At 41.4% G+C, this 20,862-nt stretch overlaps 1 protein-coding gene across 1 annotated transcript in view; it reads left to right on the top strand.

Annotated features, from left to right (window-relative positions):
* Nucleotides 1-5,020: 5,020 nt before the first annotated feature.
* Nucleotides 5,021-20,862, top strand: part of ARHGAP17 (Rho GTPase activating protein 17) — a 52,504-nt gene continuing 36,662 nt past the window's right edge. The window contains exons 1-6 of the mRNA XM_012645001.1: nucleotides 5,021-5,057; nucleotides 7,065-7,169; nucleotides 12,328-12,401; nucleotides 14,405-14,516; nucleotides 14,771-14,847; nucleotides 18,401-18,512. Of these exons, the coding sequence (XP_012500455.1) occupies nucleotides 7,083-7,169; nucleotides 12,328-12,401; nucleotides 14,405-14,516; nucleotides 14,771-14,847; nucleotides 18,401-18,512 (462 nt within the window). The 5' untranslated portion in view covers nucleotides 5,021-5,057; nucleotides 7,065-7,082. The remainder of the gene's footprint in view (nucleotides 5,058-7,064; nucleotides 7,170-12,327; nucleotides 12,402-14,404; nucleotides 14,517-14,770; nucleotides 14,848-18,400; nucleotides 18,513-20,862) is intronic.

A 20,862-nucleotide genomic window follows, 5' to 3' on the forward strand; every position in this document is an offset into this window, starting at 1 on the left:
GCCTCAAGCAGTCCTCCCGCCTCGGCCTCCCAAAATGCTGGGATTACAGGCGTGAGCTACCGCACCTGGCCACAATGGGAAACTAAGGGCTGGATCATTCTTTATTTATAATTTTTTATATTGTTTAGGGGAGTAGGGTACATTTAGGATATTTATTATCCTGGTCTCTACCCAGCAGATAGTAGTAGCAACCCCCTATCATAATAGCCAAAAATGTCTCCCGACATTGCCAAATTTCCCCTTGGGACACGGTTGCCTCCAGTTGAGAACTAGTTTAAATTTAGAAAAAAATTGGAAAGGATATGTATGTAACAAATTGGTAATAGTAGTTCCCTCTGGGATATGGGACTGGAAATATAGAGGGATGTCTTTTACTGCCCTTTTAATATAAAATTTACAAAACCATTGTAATATGGATAGTTCTTGTGTGTTTTTTCAATCTTAAAAACGATTAACTTTGAAAGGCAACATCACATTTCAATTTTAGTCATTGTGGATTTTATTGTGGAAAGGCAATTCTGTACACCTCTGGCTGCTTTTCTATCTAGTTTTATTGAATTTTTTTTCTTGTTACCTCTTTTGAAATCTAGAAAGTTCTTTTTTCAAACCCTTCTCTATCATTGTGACAGCAGTTCATTTCTTCATTCAGTGTGTAATTATGAAGCACCTACTATGTGGCAGGCAGGTGCTAAGCTTGGTGCTGGGGAGGAGTGATAACTGTAAAGATTTGGTCTCTGCCCTCACAGAGCTTGCTGTCTAGCAGGGAGGATGTCAGTCATGCTTATTGCTTGGAAGACCGCAGCCTGCTCTGATGTTGCGGATTTCAGCATTCATGTCCATGGCTCCCATAGTACATGTTTTATGAAGGTAACTCTGCCAGAAGAAATCAGTCGATGATTAGAGATGGAAATTGTTAGCTCAGTCGCAAGTTTTCTTTTGATCCTGTCTCCTGGTCTGGGCATTTTCTGTCATTTTGGTAAAACAAACTCCTTCAGATAGGGAACGTTTCTGTTTCCTCCTTGCTCGGTAGTAAGCTGAGTGAAACATCCTGTGTACCATAACTGAAGGGTTGGGCACTACCACACCTAGTCGAGGGAAAAGGTGAACCTAACAAGGCCTGCACAGCACTGCTGCTTTGAGGCTTTGGGAATTACGAGGAGAAAATTTTGTGCTTTACCAAAAAGTAATTTAAAAATGCTGCCTGATGTAAGCCTCGTTCGAATGACTAGTGGAATTGCAGAGTGGCTTGCATAGGAAAAAACAAACCCCAGAGTAAAATGGCGAGTGGGAAGTTCCTTCCTGATTTGTATTGTTTTTCCAGTTACAGACAGGAAACATTCAAGTGTGTTTTCAAGCACAGAACATTGGACACAAAGAAGGCTCTGACAAAGCAGAAAAGCCCCATATACAAAAAATTTAGGTCCATGCAGCAAAATGTCTGATTTAAAACAATCTGATTTAGCAAGTGTTATTCTTATTATTGTATCACTTTGTCCACTGGTTTGGTTTTTTTTTTTTTTTTGTCTTTAGGTACCTTGATGAAGTCAATCTCTTGTTCCCCACCCCACCCCCACCCTTTGCTTTAATGAATTTTAAAAAACCCAACCAATCCAAGATAACACTTCTGAGTAAAAAACGGCAAGTTTTTATGGCTAATGTACGTGCCTATTGAATGGCACTTTGACCAATATTCTGAATAATTACTAGACTTTCCCTGGGTAAAAATTCCACATTTCTGATTGAGATGAACACTCCAAAACAGTTCAATATAGAAAGGGCTGAGCCTTGGACCGGTAAGAGCGATGACAGAGATCAGGTCATCACATTGTTGGGAAAGGTGGAGACAGTGGTGGTTCCTAAAAATTAAGGTGGAAATAGCACAGTCCCACAGAGGAATCTCGTGGGTGAGGGAGCCACCCCAATTTGTATATTACATTCTGCAGTCGTTATTTGTCACTTTTAAAAGTAATCTTTCCTGATTATAGATCATTTTTAATAATTTCAGTGGACCCTAAAATCTGGTTAAAAAGACACATTGGATCTTTTTCTAAAATTAATTTTATTAATGTAATATGCAGAGCATCCACAAATGCAAGGAACATAGAGCAAACTTATTTTTAAACAGTATGCTAACATTTTCATGTAATATGTTGAGTATATTTTTCAGCCTCCAGATACCTTTTCAAGTAAAGTACCTCTAAATTTAGAGCCCAGTTAATTTGAAAAAAGGACAATAAATATACTGATTTTCTTGATATTTTGGATTCTCTGAGGGATGTGTTCTGTTGTGCTTTTGTGGAGATCGACAATTGGACCCATTGGTTTAACTCAGGTATATGTTACCTCTAGCTGTATCAAGCAGGCTACTTAAAAATGTAAGTAATGTGCTATCTAAAAAAAAACTTGGAACTATCAAATGTAGTTTAAAATGTCAAAAATAGTAAAAGGGTTATCACAAAATATTGTGGTTTCTCTCCTTACTCTCCCAGAGATTCCCCAACCCCAGAGACAACCACTTTGAAATTTTAGCAGTTTATTCTAGCATTTATTTATGTCCATATTTATAAATAATACATGTGAACTATCATTTGGGTCATCAAATTTGGGTGTTCTCTGTTGACTTTTTGTTATGATAAATGAGAGTTTAGGGCTCTTGTATAACCTTTACCCTGTTTCTGCTCCCCTATCCTTCCAATACGGTCACAATTTTTGGTTATATTACTCTTTGAGAGTTACATTATGATGTCCAATCAGTTATTTGCAACTGAGCATGGTAGTGTGCTATGAGTATCTTTCTGGTAGATTTTTGTTTTTACATTAGCTTTATTTTCTTTGTGACTGTTGCAGCACTGTGCTCATAAATGTTTAAAAACTTCCAAGCCCCAATTTGAATTGTTTGTGGTTGTTTGTATTATGTTTGGTCTTTGATTTCAAGTACTGATGTGAGGTCACTGAACAAGGAGTTGGGGAAAGATGCTCACGATTCGTGTTCTCCCGAGCTGGCCCTGGCACACCACTGAACTATTACTAACTCTCTCACACCTCTCGTAGCCCACATTGGCATTGTAAAACAAGTTTTCCTCTCTGTTATTTTTAAAAAATAATTTGTTTTGTAAGAGGACATACTTCCTGTGATTCTCAGGTGGAGTCTTGTCTTCTGAACTTGTGAAGATTTTAATAGACCTTGGGCCATTTCTCTGTGTACTCATACCTACAGAAGGAAGACATTTCAGAGTTGAGGTGGGTTCTGTCACAGATATACCGGGCCCTCTCCTGATTTGGGGGTTTTGGTCAGAGAAGAAAGGTGAAGGTTACCCAATCCAATGGTGGTATTTTGCTGGAGGGGAATGAGGCCATTGGCGAGACTCATGGAGGGATCTGATGGTGAAGCTGTGGCGGTCTCATGCCAGGTATGTGTGTCCCTGCTAGGCTGACTGTCAGGTTTCTTTTTGAGGCCTGTTGTTTAACCTCATAGTCAGCTGGGGCCCTGCTCCACTTCCCTAACTGGCATGACTACCCGTGTTTGGCTCTTCAGTAATGCCCAGCACTGTGTGTGCCAAGCAAGGGCTAGGATGGCACATTTTGGCCTGCTGCTGGCGGAACTTGTTCATAGAATTGAGAGTTGGCTGCTGCTGGAAGTTGGGGCCTTGACTTTGTCTCCAGGCTCTGATCCTCTGGACCTGGGAGGTATTTGAGTCAGGTCAGAGTTCCAGTTTCCTGCAGAAACTGGTGAGTGAGCTACCCCTATCGGCATCTCCAGGTTAACTGGGACACTGCTGTGGCAGCTGGTGTTGGAATCCTCTGTGGCCCAGGCCACGTCTGCCTGATGTGCCATCGCCCTAAACTTAGGCCAGAGGGGGGCAGCATGTTACTTCTTGCCCTCACCCAAAGCTCTGCCTCTCTCAGCTTAGCAGTGTTCTGAGGTCATTCTAGGAGACCCATTCACTTTCTGGCCCAACAGCCTCTCCTTCTCTTGCATTGGTTAATGTCCGAGATCTTGTGGCTCCCCGTTCTGCAATATATCTTATAAAAAGGTCTCAGAATTTCTGGTTTACTCATGGCCTCCCTCTGACCCCCCCTCACTATAAAGAGCTAAAGCAGACTTTTTCTTTATCCTTAAAAAATTTCCCTGTTATGTCAATGGGAATTTGGTAGGGATGTTAAATGACTTGGTTCAAATCACTATTTGAACCAGAAGTCCAAAATGGCACTTAGATTCTAGTAATTCTGGGTATTGTGTGTGGCAGTGGTGTAGCCCTTTCAAACTTCAGAGAGAAGTCTTCTTAAATTATTATGGTCTGGCAGTGGAGACTCTAGCAACTTAGAATGCCCCTCTTCTGATTGCTGGCTGCCACTTTGGTTTTGTGGAAAGGCTGGTGAAGTTAATAGAAGTTCTAAAGCATAGCAAAGGGAAAGTTGTGGAAATACTGTTTTGTTTTGTTTTTTAAGTAAAGATGGGGAGAAACCTAAAGGAGAGAATACTCAATTGTTGTTATTGTGTGTTATGGTCTAGACTTGTATTTTTGCATAATGTTTCTGGATTTGTGATGAACTTGCTTCAGTAAGGCTCTGAAACTTGGGAAGGATCATTTTGAGAACCGAAGTTTAAGCTTCTGTAGAACAGTCTTTTCTCAAAGTGTGATCTAGAGACCCACCGCAGTGGAATTCTGAGCAGGGAGGTGCTGTTGAAAATGCAGGATCTCACTCCAGACCTACCGATTTAGAGTAGAATCTCCAGGTTAGACCTGGGAAATGGCATTTGAAATCAGCATCCCCCATTGGTGACTCTGAGCCTGTTCAAGTTTGAGAACCACTGCTCTAGATCGTTCATTCTTGCTTTGGGTTGTTATTCTCTGCAAACTTTCGTTTGGTTGTTTCTCTTTGGTAACGCTTCCCCTGCCCCAATCTAAATTCATTTCTGCCTATTTTGTTTTAAACTCCAGACCAATAATTGTTAAATTTTGAGTTGCTTTTCATTTCTAGATTACTAACTCTGAACTTTTAATTTTTCCCACAGAGCTGAGAAAACAGAAGTCCTCAGTGAAGATCTGTTACAGGTAACAAAATATAGTCTTTTTAAAATGCTCTGTTTAAAGAGATGAAAAGAAAAAAAATCTGTAGGTGAGCATTGAAGCTGGTGGGTTTGTTTTTCTTTTACCTGAAACAGAACAAAATGAATTAGCATGGTTTTGAGCAGGAAAGAATAGTAGTTTTATTGCATGTGATAAAAGGGGGATCTGAAACCCAGCTGCCTGGGGTCAAATCCCACGTCTGCTCCTGACTAGCTTTGTGGCCTCAGGGACTTACTTAACTTCCCTGTGCCTCAGTTTCCACTTCTCTAAACTGAGGGTAATGGCAGTCTCCATCTCATGGGGTGATTAGGAGGGTTTAATGCATTAATCATGGGATGCTCTGGAAACAGAGCCTGGCACGTGGTAAGTGCTAGATATTAGTGATTTGTTGTTATCATTACCAATACTATAAGCCACAGAGATGGTTTCTGATGTGAAACTTCCCTTGATTTGCTATGATGTCCTTCTACCTCTTTTCTTAGTTAGATCTCTTTCAGAGCAGTTCAAGGCTGCCTTTTATTTTGGTTGTGTGGAGTTTACCCAGGAGGCTATGAATCCTAGGAGGCAGGAAGCAGAATTTATTTACTGTTGTTTTTCGAATACCTAGCACAAGGACTCAAGATCCATATGTCTTTTTAACAAAGAATAAATGAGTACCTTCTGTTCCTGTAACAGACAACATTCTTGTAATAAAATCAGTGAACAAAACAGACCAAGGCTCCTGTCCTTGTGGAGTTTACATTCTAGTATCATTTGGAATCAAGATTAAATTAAGAAATTTTATTTGTTTGCATTTTGTTTTGCTCTTGTGGCAAATGAAGAATGTGCATTCATTTTGTAATGTTTTAAAATCTGGTCATTATAAGATTTGGGGAAGGTGACGTGGTATCTGCTCCTAAATATGAATATAAACTTGCCTGCCAGATTCGAGTCCTGGTGACCTGGGCTAGGATCTGAAGAAAAGCTTTTCTTTTGAGAAAGGCACAAACAGTCTCATCGGGTAAAATGTTTTGGGGTTAAAATGTATTCTGCTTTGAATTTGTTGATTTTTCTTTAAAATAGAAAGCATCCCCAAGGGCCTGCTCTCCTTCTTCATGAGTCATCAGAATACACATTTTTGGCATTCCTTCCTGTAAAAAGCAGCTCTCTTTGCCATAAACAGCCATATCCCAGCAATAGTATTTTGGGAAGCTACTCATGATGCCTGGGGTCCCCTAAGTCAATGTTTCTTACTGCTAGCTGTCCATTCTACTTTGAGGTTTATTTAAAAAAACAAAACAAAACCCTCCATAAACCCAATAAGGAATAATTTTGAAAACAGTGATCTCGAAGTTAAATTATGGAACATTTATTTTAATTCTTCTATCTGATGTACAATGTGGCTTCACTGCTGTGAGCTGGAGACAGCTTCTGCGTATCCCTGTGGTTTTTCCCACCTGGCAGTGAATCTGGGCCAGGACCAGTACATTTTCAGTGCTGCTTGGTTGGACCTGGGGCATTGCTGGTGCTTGTCACATGTAATTTGACTACTGCCGCTCAGTCTGATAGTGAGTTTTAGTTAAGACTGTCCCTCTCCCTGCACATAGATTCAGCCTTACAGGGATCTAGAATCCTCAGTGTAAGGGAGGTTGGTGGTTCTCAGCCAGGGTGATCTTTCCTGCTGGGGGATATTTGACAATATCTGGAGAATTTTTGGTTTTCACAACTAGGAGAGTGGAATGCTACTGGCATCTAGTGGGTAGAGGCCAGAGATGGTGCTAAACATCCCACAATGTATAGGATAGCCCCCCCACAACCCACAATTATTCAGCCCAAAATGTCATTAGTGAGAACCCCTGGTATAGGTGAATGGGAACCATTTCCATTTATACTCAAGAGTTAAAATGTTAGACTGCAGGATGCTTTTTCTACCTACATGCAAACACCACAAAAGGGAGAGGCTGAGTTTGTTATTAAGCCCTGCAAATGACTCTTTTGTCTCTGCCTTCTCAGATTGAACGGCGCCTGGACATGGTGCGGTCCATGTGCCACCATTCCCATAAGCGCCTGATGGCATGCTTCCAGGGCCAGCATGGCACCGATGCAGATAGAAGACACGTGAGTATCAGATGCGACTCAGGGCCACAGTTCCTGCATATCTCTGAGGCTTTTCACTCCCGTGATTGGTTGGTTTTTCCCAAGCAGCATCAGCAGATTTGCCTTTGGATCGGTTCCTTCTATAACCAGGCATGCTCATGACACCTACCTGACCATAACATTCTTTTGTGCTTAATATATCACTGGGCTAAAAACCCTGCTCTCACTGAATCTTCTCCAGGTGCTTTTGAAGACTCGATGAGCCATTTGTCAATGCTAAGAGAATGGACATGTCTGTTAGGTATCCTTTGATGGAAGAAAGCTGAAAACTTGTCTTAAATTGACTTAGAAAGTAGAAGTAATTTATTGGTTTGCTAACTGAGAAGTCCAGAAGTTGGGATAGACTTGAATTATTAATAAGACTTGATCTAGCATTTCAGTCATGTAACCCAAAATCCAGTTTCTTTCCTTCTCTACTTTCTGCCTTCTTCAGTGTTTGCTTTATCCCTAGACAGGCACCTCTCATGGCTGTAGTGCAACCATGCAAGCTGTTGGCACCAGCAGCTTCCATTGTGCATTTCGCTTTCTTGTGTATGCCCAATGGGAGTAGAGAGCATCTATTCCAGTAGTTTTCTTAATAGAGTAAGAAAGCTTCTTTTTCTAAGCCCTTGGCAGATAGAAATCCCTTTCCATTGTGTCAATCTGTAGCAAGTCACATTTTCTATTCCTGAACATTCCTGTTCCACCGTACTTACCATGCATAGGGAGTGATGTTGGGTGAGGAGATGTTGTATGCTGATTGGCTTAAGCTGGTTGGGCCCAGCCCTAGAACATGGGCTGTGATCCTACCTCCAGCTCATAGGTTTTATAGAGCCTTGGGTAGATCCCTAAGAAAAATCAGGGTACTGTTACAGAAAGAAAGAAGGATGGACTCTGGGAAAGCCATCCAACGTCTACTCCAGGGTACCTTTGTTCAGAGCATTCAGGTTCTCAGGTGCCACCAGTAGAGCACAGCAGCCTTCGTTCATTAGGCAGTTCTGTCCTTGTTTTTACAAGTTCTTAGCTTATGAGCATGCACTATCCCTTAGAGCCCATGTCACATTAAAGTGACAGTTTCAGTAGCACACAGTGAACCTGTGATTTGCTATGTTGTTTTGTCACCAGATGTTTCAAAACGAAAAACTAGTATGTAGATGATCTATGTTCCTCTTCTACATCACCTACAGATATTATGGGGCATCTTGACAACAGGGTTATTCCTCTCTTGCACAATAGTTAGGATTCTGCAGTGGTGTATATCACAGGCGTGGAAGTTCGCATACACCTACACTTCCAGGAATGCTTGCTGCTGGGTCTCGTCCCTCGGAACCAGGCCCAGTCTACTGGTTCTGCCCCCGCAGCTCCTTGTTCTCTTGCCATGGCTTCTGCTCTGCTTACCCTTTTCATATTGTTTCCTAAGCTTCTGTGCTTCTGCTTATTCTTAAAGTCATATTCTCCGGGCCACCTCTGTTCTCATGGCTTCTGATTGATGTGTTTATGCCAGTGACTTCTAAATTGCTTTCAACCAAAGCAAAATACTTCCTCCCTCAGTTGTCTATTTTAGCATGCATAACCAGTTCCTCCTTCTGCATTGACTCTTTTAAATTCCATCCACCCTATTATGCAAGCCGGACAGTTATCTTATATTCCCTTCTATTTTATCATCCTCCCTCCCATAGCTGCCTGATTAGCAGTCCTGTGGTTTCTCCTGTGAATCTTTTAAATTCCTCACCTCCACTCCATCTCCACCACCTTCACCTTAATGCAAGACCTTATTACCTCTCACCTGGGCTGTTGTACTCACCTCCTGAGCCACATTTCCTGCCTCTGATTTCCCTCCTTCCCAGTCTGTCTTCAACCAGATCACCAGAGTCAATTTCCTGAAATACAAATCAATCCTGTCATCCTCCTGTCTAAAAAAAAAGGTTTAGGCCAGACACAGTGGCTCACGCATGTAATCCTAGCATGCTGGGAGGCTGAGGCAGGAGGATTGCTTGAGCTCAGCAGTTTGAGACCGGCCCAAGCAGAGCAAGACTCCATCTCTCTAAAAATAGAAAAGTTAGACCGGGCACAGTGGCTCATGCCTGTAATCCTAGCTCTCTGGGAGGCGAGGCAGGTGGATCGTTTGAGCTCAGGAGGTCGAAACCAGCCTGAACAAGAGCGAGACCCCGTCTCTACTAAAAATAGAAAGAAATTAGTTGGACAACTAAAAATATATAGAAAAAATTAGCCGGGCATGGTGGCACATGCCTGTAGTCCCAGCTACTTGGGAGGCTGAGGCAGAAGGATCGCTTGAGCCCAGGAGTTTGAGGTTGCTGTGAGCTAGGCTGACGCCACGGCACTCTAGCCTGGGCAACAGAGCCAGGCTCTGTCTCAAAAAAAAAAAAAAAAAAAATTCTTGCCTTGGTGGTTCTTAACATGGACCAGAATTATACTTCTGGGGTTATTTGGAAATGTGTAGAGACAGTTTTGGTTGTCATGAGGACTGGGGGAAACCACTGGCATTTGGAGGACAGGAACCAAGATGCTAAATGTTCTGTAGTGCCTGGCGCAATAGTCCTACACAAGGAAGTGTCCTATAATTCTGGTGGTGCCTCTTTTGACGGACACTGGCTGGTTCCCATTGCCCGGGATAAAGTCCAAGCTCTTTATCATGACTTTAGCCCTTTATAATCTGATCTCATTTGCCTTATCAGCTTCATTGTCTCCTGCTTCCTCCCATTCACACTGTATACCAGCCACATAGTACCCACCAGTCCCCAAATATGTCACTGTCCTTCATACAGTTATGGCTTGTTGTTCCTATTGTCTGCTTTGAGACACAGCCCAAATGTCACATATAGTCATTAAAAATACAAATTAAATATTTTATCAAACACCTACTATATACAAGTGCTAGAGATATAAAATGAATGAAATGGAAATATTCATAGGCTGCTGGGGAGATAAATACAAATGGGTAATTATAAAACAACGTACTAAATAAACATGCACAGGATATTATGGGAGGACCAACAATGGGCACCACAGGAGAAGGGAGGAGCCAGGTCAGGCTTCCTGGAGGAGGTGGTACCTGAGCTGTAAAGGAGGGAACATAGTGCAGGTGATGGGAATGTTCTAGGCAGTGGGGCAGAGGGGCTCAGCCCTTATTTTTAGAACCTAATTCCTCCGCTTTCCTTTTCTAACTTTAAACAAAAGTGTCAAAGACAAGGCTGTGAGGATGTCTACACTTTGCACTTGGGAAGAGGAGTCACCATGACAATGATGAGAGAAGACAAGTGATCACAAGAGATCGTATAATATGGGGAAAATCACAGCAGTCTCTAGAGCTCTAGAAAACACAGGAGGAGCCAGAAGCTCCCATGCATGTGAAGAGGCAAGATGGGTGGGTGGCCTTCTCAGCCCAAGCCTCCACTGACATGGCAGAGCTTATGTTGTGGGTCATATTAGATTAGATTATTAGATTAGATAGAATTATTTCTTTTTGTGCGATTGACATGCATTTTACAAATTAAGACTTTTGAACTTTTAAAATTCATCCCTGGTGATAGAAAAGCTGTTCACCTCTAGGAAACGCGAAGCCCTCTCTATGGAAGAGTTCAATGTTAGTAGACAATATTTTCATTAATGAGCTCATGTGTGAAGCAGAATTTCCTTATTTATGTACATTGGGAAACAGGATTGTTTTGGCTTTGGAATCAGAGCAGGGAAACCACAAGGCTATTTAGAACTAGAATCTTGAATGATACTTGTTGAAATAGATTCTCTCTTTATGTTTTTTTTTCATAGACTCATAGAGTTCCAGAATTGCATAAAATATCTTTCTCTTGATTATTGCATTTATCTTACATTAACTTCTTTAGAAAGGCAGCATAACTAAAAGGTATGAATTATCCTCTATTATTCTCATGTATTCCTTATCCAGAAGTGTGACAGCTGGAAATGGTCTCCTTGTGGGGCAGATGGAGCCCATTATTTACTTATTTGAAAGTAATTTAGGGGGAGGAGAGGTAGGTAATTATCTTTGTTATTTACTTTTAGATTTCAATTTACCATTTTGAATAGGTTCTACATTTACATGGTCAAAATTCAGAATATACAAAAGAATATAAAGTGAAGTGTCTCCCAGCCCTGTTCCCCAGGCACCCGATCACCCGTCCAGAGCCACCACCATTAGCAGTTTCTTATAGAGCCTTCCAGAGATATTCCATAAGTAAGCGTATCAGATGGAGCCTTTCAGAAGCAGAAAAGTCAGGTGTCATGCCAGGGGTAGACCCTGTGTTTTTGACATGAATGCCCTTTCTACTGGGAAGGTAAAATTACAGGGAATGCCGTGGAATCGAAAACATTTTTTGTTAGCAGATTATGGTGTTGTAACCAACCCGCTTGTTACTTCCAGCCCTGTTTGCTCCATTGTCTGAGATAAGCCATTGGCCAGTGGTGAAAAGACACTGAACTGGGGCTCAGGCCATCAGCGCTGAGGTCTGGCTCTCCTGCCCTTTCCTGGGGTGCCTGGCCAGGCCGCTTAACTTCCTGACCGCACGGTTAGAACATTAGATCAGGTGATTCTATGGTCATTGCCAGCTGAAAAACAAATCTCTGTTAAGAAAATGAGTGGCTTCGTGCTTAAAAACATCATAGAAAATTTTTTGGATATGTAGCTAGATAATTTTACATATCTAACTAAAGCTAAATTTTAGAATTATAGCCAAATTAAGAGTCAGTTTAAGAATGAGTGTTCCAGCAAAAGCTTTTGAAATTGAGCACTTTATTGCATTTACTGGTCATGATAAAATCATTTGGAGAGCAAGGTGTATGTCTTATGTTCCCAGTGCCTGGAGCATAGTATGCACTTAATTAATAATAATAGTAACAGCAACAACAACAGTAATGGCAGCTAACATTTACTGAATGCTTGTGATGCACTAGGTACTTGATGTTGAATATCTCCTTTTGTCAACAGAAGCCCAAACAGAGACACAGAGTTAAGTCATACAAGTAATACCTGTGAGACTAGAACCTGAACCCAGACAGGCTGCCTCTTACCTGTGCAAAGAGTGATGATCTGAAGCAGATCATTGAGAATGAGTATCAAATAATAATGGAAAAAAAAAAAAACACACTGTCTTCTGCCTTCCAGAAAAAACTCCCTCTGACAGCTCTCGCTCAGAATCTGCAAGAAGCCTCATCTCAGCTGGAAGACTCTCTCCTGGGGTAAGAGTCTGCTGCTTCTAGAGGGCTGAGCACCCTGTGACCTGATGGAGGCGGGGGGGCTGAGTGATGTACATGGCAGCCACCTGTGACCAGAGGGACTGTGAGCATGACAGTGTGACTCATCTGCCAGGAGGATGGCTCAGATTCTGTGGGAGGAAGTGGGGTCAAGGCCACGGGGTTGCTGGGGAATCTTCCTTTTAGTAGGAGCGAGGTTGGAGTTGGATGGCAGAATGGGCCGCTAACAAAAGTAATTGATAGGGCCGGGCGCCGTGGCTCAGACCTGTAATCCTAGCACTCTGGGAAGCCGAGGCGGGCAGATCGTTTGAGCTCAGGAGTTCGAGACCAGCCTGAGCAAAAGCGAGACCCCATCTCTACTAAAAATAGAAAGAAATTAGCTGGACAGCTAAAAAAAATATATAGAAAAAATTAGCCGGGCATGGTGGCGCATGCCTGTAGTCCCAGCTACTTGGGAGGCTGAGGCAGAAGGATCGCTTGAGCCCAGGAGTCTGAGGTTGCTGTGAGCTAGCTGATGCCATGGCACTCTAGCCAGGGCAACAGAGTAAGACTCTGTCTCAAAAAAAAAAAAGTAATTGATAGGATCAATATTTATTCTTCTACGCTTAGACATAAAGAACTTGAGCCCTTCCCTGTTCCAGGTGTTGACTCAGACTTATAAACTCTGACCAGTCCCTTTCAGTCCTTAAGAGTTACTTCCTTTAAGGATGTTCACCAGAATGTCCATGATAGTTGTCTCAAAAGAGTATATTTTCAGAATTATTTGGATTTTTTTTACAGTTGACATTTATTATTTAAACAATATTAAAAAAAATAATAATAAAGCAGCTTTCATTGTAAGAGGAAGGTTTATCCAGGCTGGTGTCCTTGAATCTTGTCTTCTCTCTCTGGCTGTAACATGGGGCTTGCTTCCCAGCTGGGCATGCCCTTTATGCTTTTCAGACCGTTTCTCAGGGTCTTTGATCCTCCCTTCGCCCTTTCAAGGAGAATGGTTTCCTCCTATTCTTCATCTTTCCTTCGTCCTGTCTGTGCTCCCACGTTGGGGGCACTGGCCCTGGGAGGAGGGTGGCACTTGCCTGCATGCTGGCATCTCTGTTCCCTCCAGCCTGGATGTGTTTCCATGTTTGTACTTCCTCACGCGACTGTTACTGTCATCATACCGTAGTGATGCTGTGTGCTGCACTGTTCTAAGTGCTCATTTACTCCTCAAACAACCTAGGAGGTAGGTAATATCAGTGTTCCCATTTTACAGATGAGGAAATTGACAAACAGAGAGGGTAAGGAAATTGCCCGAGACCACACCAGCTGGGAAGTAGCAAAGGCTGTATTCAAACTCAGGCAGCTTGGCACCAGAGAGCATGCTCTTAACTATGACACCATGGCCCCCTCACTCCAGTGCCATACACATTTCTGGTGTCAAAAGACCCCATAGAGAGCTAGAAGGGCAGAGTGGGAAGGAAAGGAGGGAAGGAGGGAAGAAGGTACAGAGACGGTGGAGTTGCATCACCTACATGTGCACTTGGTAGGACATCAGCCATATGTTCACAGGAAGATGAAAAGGAAATATGATGTTCACATAACATGGCCCTTAAGTGTTAGCCAGCTAACTACCTCGTCTGCACTGTAGCAAGGAAACGCTGCTGAGGCTGGACTCACTAACAGACATAAGACAACATATGATGAACTTTGTGTCTGATTTAAAAGATTTTCAGGGTATTTTGAGAACTCTTGGTTTTCACCTGACTTGAGAACCTAATTCTTGAGTAAGTTGTGACCTTGCCGTTCACATGCATCTGCCTGCCCCACCCCCTACACGCAAAGTACATGCCTGAGAGTCATTTTCATTTTAAAGCACACATCTGTGGATTCACGTTTTAGGCAATGGCCTAATGTGCCCCCATCAGAGCAAGCAAAACCACATCACCGTGATAATCCTGTACCTTGTTTCATGAGCATGTGCTCGTTGTTGGGGTGTCTTGTTTTTAAAGGAAGATGCTGGAGACGTGTGGAGATGCTGAGAATCAGCTGGCTCTCGAGCTCTCTCAGCATGAAGTCTTCGTTGAGAAGGAGATCGTGGACCCTCTGTACAGCATAGCAGAGGTGGGTGCTTGCACTGCACGGCGTAGAAGAGCCGAGAAAGGTCTGGGCTGGGTGGTGAATGGTTCACTTGTGTCTAACATTTTAACAACAGTCACTGGCTTTAACCATGCACATCTTGTTGGAAATGATGAGAATAAATTGAAGGTACAAAATCCTTTGCCTAAGAGAAAAACATTTGTAAATAAATATTGCACTTTAAAATGTTAAGCTAAAAGCCCTGAAGTGCATCCCATTTGGTGTGTTCTTCCTTTTAGGTAGAGATTCCAAACATCCAGAAACAGAGGAAACAGCTCGCGAAGTTGGTGTTAGACTGGGATTCGGTCAGAGCTAGGTAAGGGAAGGCTGTAAAAATAACAGTAATGCAATATTATGTCACATCTCCAGCATTCGTCACCATTCCCTCCACGGACGAGAGAAAGACCACTGAAGGGACAAAGTGGAAGTTGTCACCAGTTCATGCACTTGAGCCACAGACCAGGCCATAGCCTGCCAGCACCTCGCACAGGCCTCGTTCTCCCAAACATGACAGTGGGGGTATTGTTAGAACATCCTGCTTTCAGTGAGCCAACAGTGAAGGGCAACAAAAAAATAAGGAAAACTAAGTAGGTGTATTTAATGAGAGAGGGGGTGGTGGCAGACAGTTCTAGGAGCATAGCTCTTGGGATACTGGAGTGTAGGAATAAACAGACCTGGGACCCTAACAGTTCCTGAGGGTCTTGCCGTGTCCCAAACCCTGTGTGCTTATAATACCTTCACAACCAAGAAATGCTGCGCTCACAAGGGAGGAACTCACGTAAACCTAAGTAACCAAATCCAGAGGGCTGCTGACTTGGGGGCTGATATCAGCAATGGAGTGTGTAGTAATTCTGGGCAGGACTGCTGCCTCAGTTCTGTCCCCAGTGGAGGTTGTCAGTGATTTGCAGGAAGCAGGAAGTAGCCACCACCAGCCCCTGTCCTTTTCTTACTTCACAGGGTTGACAAACTTCTATAAGTCTAGGTGGTAAATCTTTTCAGCTTTACAACCCAGATGGTCCGTGCTGTAGCTACTTAACTCTGCTGTTGTAGCATAAAAGCAGCCATGGACAATGTGTAAATCAATGAATATAGCCGTGTTCTAATAAAACTTTATTTACAAAAACAGATGGCTTGGCTGACCCCTGTTTTCTTAGCTCTTTTAATCCTCGTTGCAGTCCTATGAAGAAGATATGACTATTTCTGTTTGACAAATATGTGGTGATGCAGCTGTCATTCATTGAGTTCTTTGGTATCAGATGCTTTTATTACAGATTTAGGGAGTGGCTGCATTTCCTTGTGTCTAAGATTCTGTTGAGTATTACATGCATCACTGATTTAATATCAGTTATTTGGGAAATAAAGAAACACCAGACCATTAAATGTACAAATAAATTATTAAGATGTGTCCTGATTTAAGAAATGTTGAGGCTGGGCGCGGTGGCTCACGCCTGTAATCCTAGCACTCTGGGAGGCCGAGGTGGGTGGATCGCTTAAGGTCAGGAGTTCGAGACCAGCCTGAGCAAGAGCGAGACCCCATCTCTACTAAAAATAGAAAGAAATTATCTGGACAGCTAAAAATATATATATAGAAAAAATTAGCCGGGCATGGTGGTGCTACTCGGGAGGCTGAGGCAGAAGGATTGCTTGAGCCCAGGAGTTTGAGGTTGCTGTGAGCTAGGCTGACGCCACGGCACTCACTCTAGCCACGGCAACAGAGTAAGACTCTGTCTCAAAAAAAAAAAAGAAAAAAGAAATGTTGAGATGATAAAAAGGTACGTCTAAGAATTCATGCATGGTGAAAACTCTAATAGCATAGTTATCAAGTAACAGTAAGTGTCACTTACTGGACACTTGCCATATGCCAGGTATCGAGCTACATTTATTAGTTGTCTGCTCATTTGATTCCCATCCCCCCACCGCCGGTTCACTTGCTTATCTGTGTTTTCAACAGATATCCATCGAGTACTTAGCATATATCAGCTTTGTGCTGGATACTAAATGCAGGGGCCCCTCAACTCGTATTGGAGGGAACAGGGGTAGGGATTAATGTAACATCCCCTAATTTTGCGAGGAGACTTGTTCTGAGGGAGGGACCTGCATATATTGTCTGTATGACTTGCTTCATGCCTTCAAGATAATAAACAGCAGCGCTAGGATTCTGACAGCGCAGAGTCCATCGTTTCCTTGTCTCGTGTACATCTGTGATTAGAATCCTGTGTGACAGGGAGTGCAGGCCACCCTGAGGCACATTTTTGCTTAAGAGAAGGAAGAATGTTAAACAAGCCCGTGAATAGAGCAATATTATAGATGTTTATCTGCCAGGAATTTGACATCTCGAGTACACGTGTCCCATTGAAGATTTCGACACTGATTCTTGATCTTGCATTCATGGTCATGTTCAAGTAGGCATTGGGGAAACTGAAACAGTCGAATGTTTCTTCTTTACTTTTACTTATTCCTGTGGTTTTTCCCTGGAGGCAAATGATAATAATTAACATTAAGACTCCATAATATGTGAGATACTTAAATACACAAGCATATAGCATATGTATTTGTTCTCTCCTTTACTCCTTATGACAGTTCTGCAAGGCAGATGGTGTTTATCTTAGTTTTACAGATGAGGTAACTGAGGCACAGAGAGGTTAAGTCATGAGCTAGATCACACAGCTGTTTAAGATAGAGCTGAGCTTCAGACTTGAGCATGTCAGACTCCAGAGTCCATACTCTGTCCACAACATACCGTCTCCAGTTTTGCCTCTGCAGACCTGCTGACGCCTGACTATGGAGGAGTGTGTCACATCAGGAGCATGAAGTGGGCAGAGCATTTTGGGGGCGATGCAACAGTCTGGGAAGTTTGATAAGTTGCTAACATGGGTTTTCATGCTGTATCTGTATAATATCTGCATTTAAATTTGGATTGTTAGAACTTTCCACAATACCAGACATATCCATATTCAAACAGAAGGTCAAAGCACATTTGAAAACTAAAAATAATTGTTTTACATTATTATTCCCCACCTATCCCTCTATTATTACTATAATTTAATTCTTTTTTAAGAAATGTTTTCATAACTGTTGATTAATAGCTACATTATTGAAGTTCTGGCATTTGCTTGCTGAAGGTAATCACAGGTAATCACAGATGATAGGAAGAACTATAAAGAGTCCTCAGGAGCAAGAGCTGACACCCAGGGACTCAGGGAACATTTTGGATCGAAGCAGGAAATGGAGAGCCAGGAGCAGTGGTTCATGCCTATAATCCCAGTGCTTTAGGAGGCTGAGGAAGGAGGATCACTTGAGGCCAGGAGTTCCAGACCAGCCTGGGCAATATAGCTAGATCCCAACTCTACAAAAAATTTAAAAATTAGCCAGGCGTGGTGGCTTGTGCCAGCTATTCAGGAGGCTGAGGAAGGAGGATCGCTTGAGCCCCCAGGAGTTTGAGGTTGCAGTGAGCTATGATGACACCATTGGACTCTAGCCCAGGAAACAGAGCAACAGCCTATCTCTTAAAAAAAAGAAAGAGGCAGGAGAGCACTGTTTCATGGCAAGGATTTCATGATTGAGCACTACAGGAAAGGGGTTCCATGGGTTGCTTTCCAGCAGTGGGGTTTGCATGAGACAAACTGTAGTAAGATCAGACCACTGCTCCCAGCACTACGAGAGTCCTGTCATGGTGGGAAGTTAATGTCTCTTTTTGCCTGCTTCCATTCTTCGGGGATAAACTCAACAGAAGTTGGCATCCTGGGTACTGATACCTATCACAGATAGAATCAGTTTTGGGGAAGGATCTGTCCCCATTAGGTCCTGACTCTGTAAGATTGAGTATGTACAGCTAGTTTTCAGATGCTGACGATCCCTTTGTTTTGCAGGTGGAACCAAGCTCACAAATCTTCAGGAGCCAACTTTCAGGGGCTTCCATCCAAAATAGATACCCTAAAGGAAGAGATGGATGAAGCTGGAAATAAAGTAGAACAGTGCAAGGTACAAGAATTCCCTAATAAGTGTGTCCTTGCATCAATTTTTTGGTTTTTGCAAATTGTGGATGAAAGGTCAAGTATTGTAAATTATTTAATGTTTTAAATAATTCGTACCAGAATACTCTGAATGATAGTAAAGGTGGTTTTTGTTTTCAGCTTCTTTCTTTGTTTTCCAAGACTACATTATCAGAATAAAACATTAAATGAGTTCAAATAGGATATTTTTAAAAACTTGACAAAATGTCTAAGCTTTCTTGAAGATGAAGTGAAAAAAAAGAGAGAAAACCATAGTAAAACATATAAAGTTATAGCAATTAAAGCAATGCATAATAGGCACAAAAATAGATCATTGAAATAATATAGGTTTTATTGGAATGAATACTATTATATTTTAAGACTTAGTATACAATAAATGTGTCACCATATATCCATAGGGAAGGGAAGGATTTTTTTTTTAAATATTGTTAGGAAAATTGGTTTGTAATTTGGGAGAAATATAACTTTTCATCTCATAATTTAAATTTTAGATTAATTAGATGGTTAAGTGATCTTATTCTCTATGCATTTATTTATAGAGATAGGTATTCATTCCAAATTTTATATGAAGTGGTAAATTATTTGAGATGGTAAAGAAATAGGTCTTTGTTGAGTCTCAGGGTTGATTTAGACTTCCCTTCCTCTTATTATTCATCGTTTTCCAAAACTGGTTTCTTTATTTCATACTAGACAGTGTTAGGACTGTTATATTTTAGTTTCTTCAGGTCATGCTATTCTTCACTTTTCAAAATAGCAAACCTTGATCAGTTACCTGCAGAAAAATGACTGGTTTCATATAGTATAGTAATAGAAATTAAAACTAAACTCACAGAGTCATGCCTTTGTTTTAAAAAGCCTTTGTGTTTAAAAAGACGATAGTCAGATAAGTGCTTCTAATAAACTAGTGTCACACTGGCTTATTTGTGTTCAGAATAGTTGTAGCTTTGCCAATGTCAATTTCCTAGCACTTTTCTTCGTATCTGGTCTAACCTAGATCTTGGCTGTTGGCTACTTAATTATACACATTCGGGAAGTCTGGTTGGTGCATCATGGGCTGATGTCCCTTCTTGCAGTTTCCACACTTGTCAGTATTTCAAATGGTGAAAACTAAAGAAAACATTTTCTGCATCCTTTTCTCTTTATGCTACCTTCTGCATAATTTCCTTAGATCTAAGTTCTGTTTCCCTGATTCTCTCTTTAGCTATGTCTTAGCTGTTATTGAATTGATTAACATTGAGTTTTGCATTTCATTATGTTTTTCATTTCTAAAGTTCTAATTCTTCAAATATGCCTTTTTTGATAGTGCATTATTCTTTTCTAGTATTTCTTTTTTTTTTTTAATGTCTTTAATCCTTTTAAATATACTTATTTTAAAGTCTCTGGTATTTTCTGTGAGAATGGTAGGAGTTTGCTTATGGTGGATTGTTCCCTGATGTGTTTCATAATTTTGTTACCAGTCTAGGTCCATTTTAATTAAACTTTCTCAGTTTGGGGTTTCCTGGATCACATAAATAGTAAATTCAAACTTCAAACCTTCTTGAAAGCAGGTCTGTGTTTGTGAAATCTCATGGACATTGTTTTTCTTTCTCAGTAGCAGAGCCCAATCCAAAACAGACACACTTTCCTATTATTTCCATGCGATGAGGAGTGAATTTGTTCTATTCTTTCACTGAGGGTATAATTCTTCAGGAATCTTACCTTCATGCATGACATGTATGTCCTTCTTCCTCACTTCACCAGGCCCAAAGCTTCATTTTCCATCCTCTGATCCCACATGACTGCTAGACTCAAACTCTTTGGCCACCAAGATTGGCCCAGATCCACACCAAGTCATCCCCAGCTTCCATTCATGCTTAGCATTCTGGCTTTTTGTTTATCTGTTTCTTTTTTTCTTTTTTCTTTCTTCGCTTTTTCTTCTTTCTCCTCCTTTTTTTTTTGTGTGTGTGTATGTATATATGAGTGGTGGGGGTGGGGAGATCAGGGAATTTACTCTATTGCTTTCCTAGTTATTCTAAAAGAATGTTTGTTACTCCTAAGTAGCATTTCCAGGTTTTTATAACAAATGGGAGAGGCTTCACATTCATTTGTGCACCTTGATGCCAAAAACAGAAGGCAGTACATAAAAACAAATCATATACACATTTCTTCCAGTATATATAAATTTCTCTCTCTCTTTCTCTCTCTCTCTCTATATATATATAATTCCTATATATAGTAGAAGGTTGGAAATATATATCCAATTGCCTAATCAGTCACTTTTTAAAAATTTAATTTTTATGTAATTCAGTTACATTAGTTCAGATATTAAAAAGTGTAAG

Source organism: Propithecus coquereli, unplaced genomic scaffold (assembly GCF_000956105.1).
Source record: "Propithecus coquereli isolate 6110/MARCELLA unplaced genomic scaffold, Pcoq_1.0 Scaffold223, whole genome shotgun sequence".
Lineage (NCBI taxonomy): Eukaryota > Metazoa > Chordata > Mammalia > Primates > Indriidae > Propithecus > Propithecus coquereli.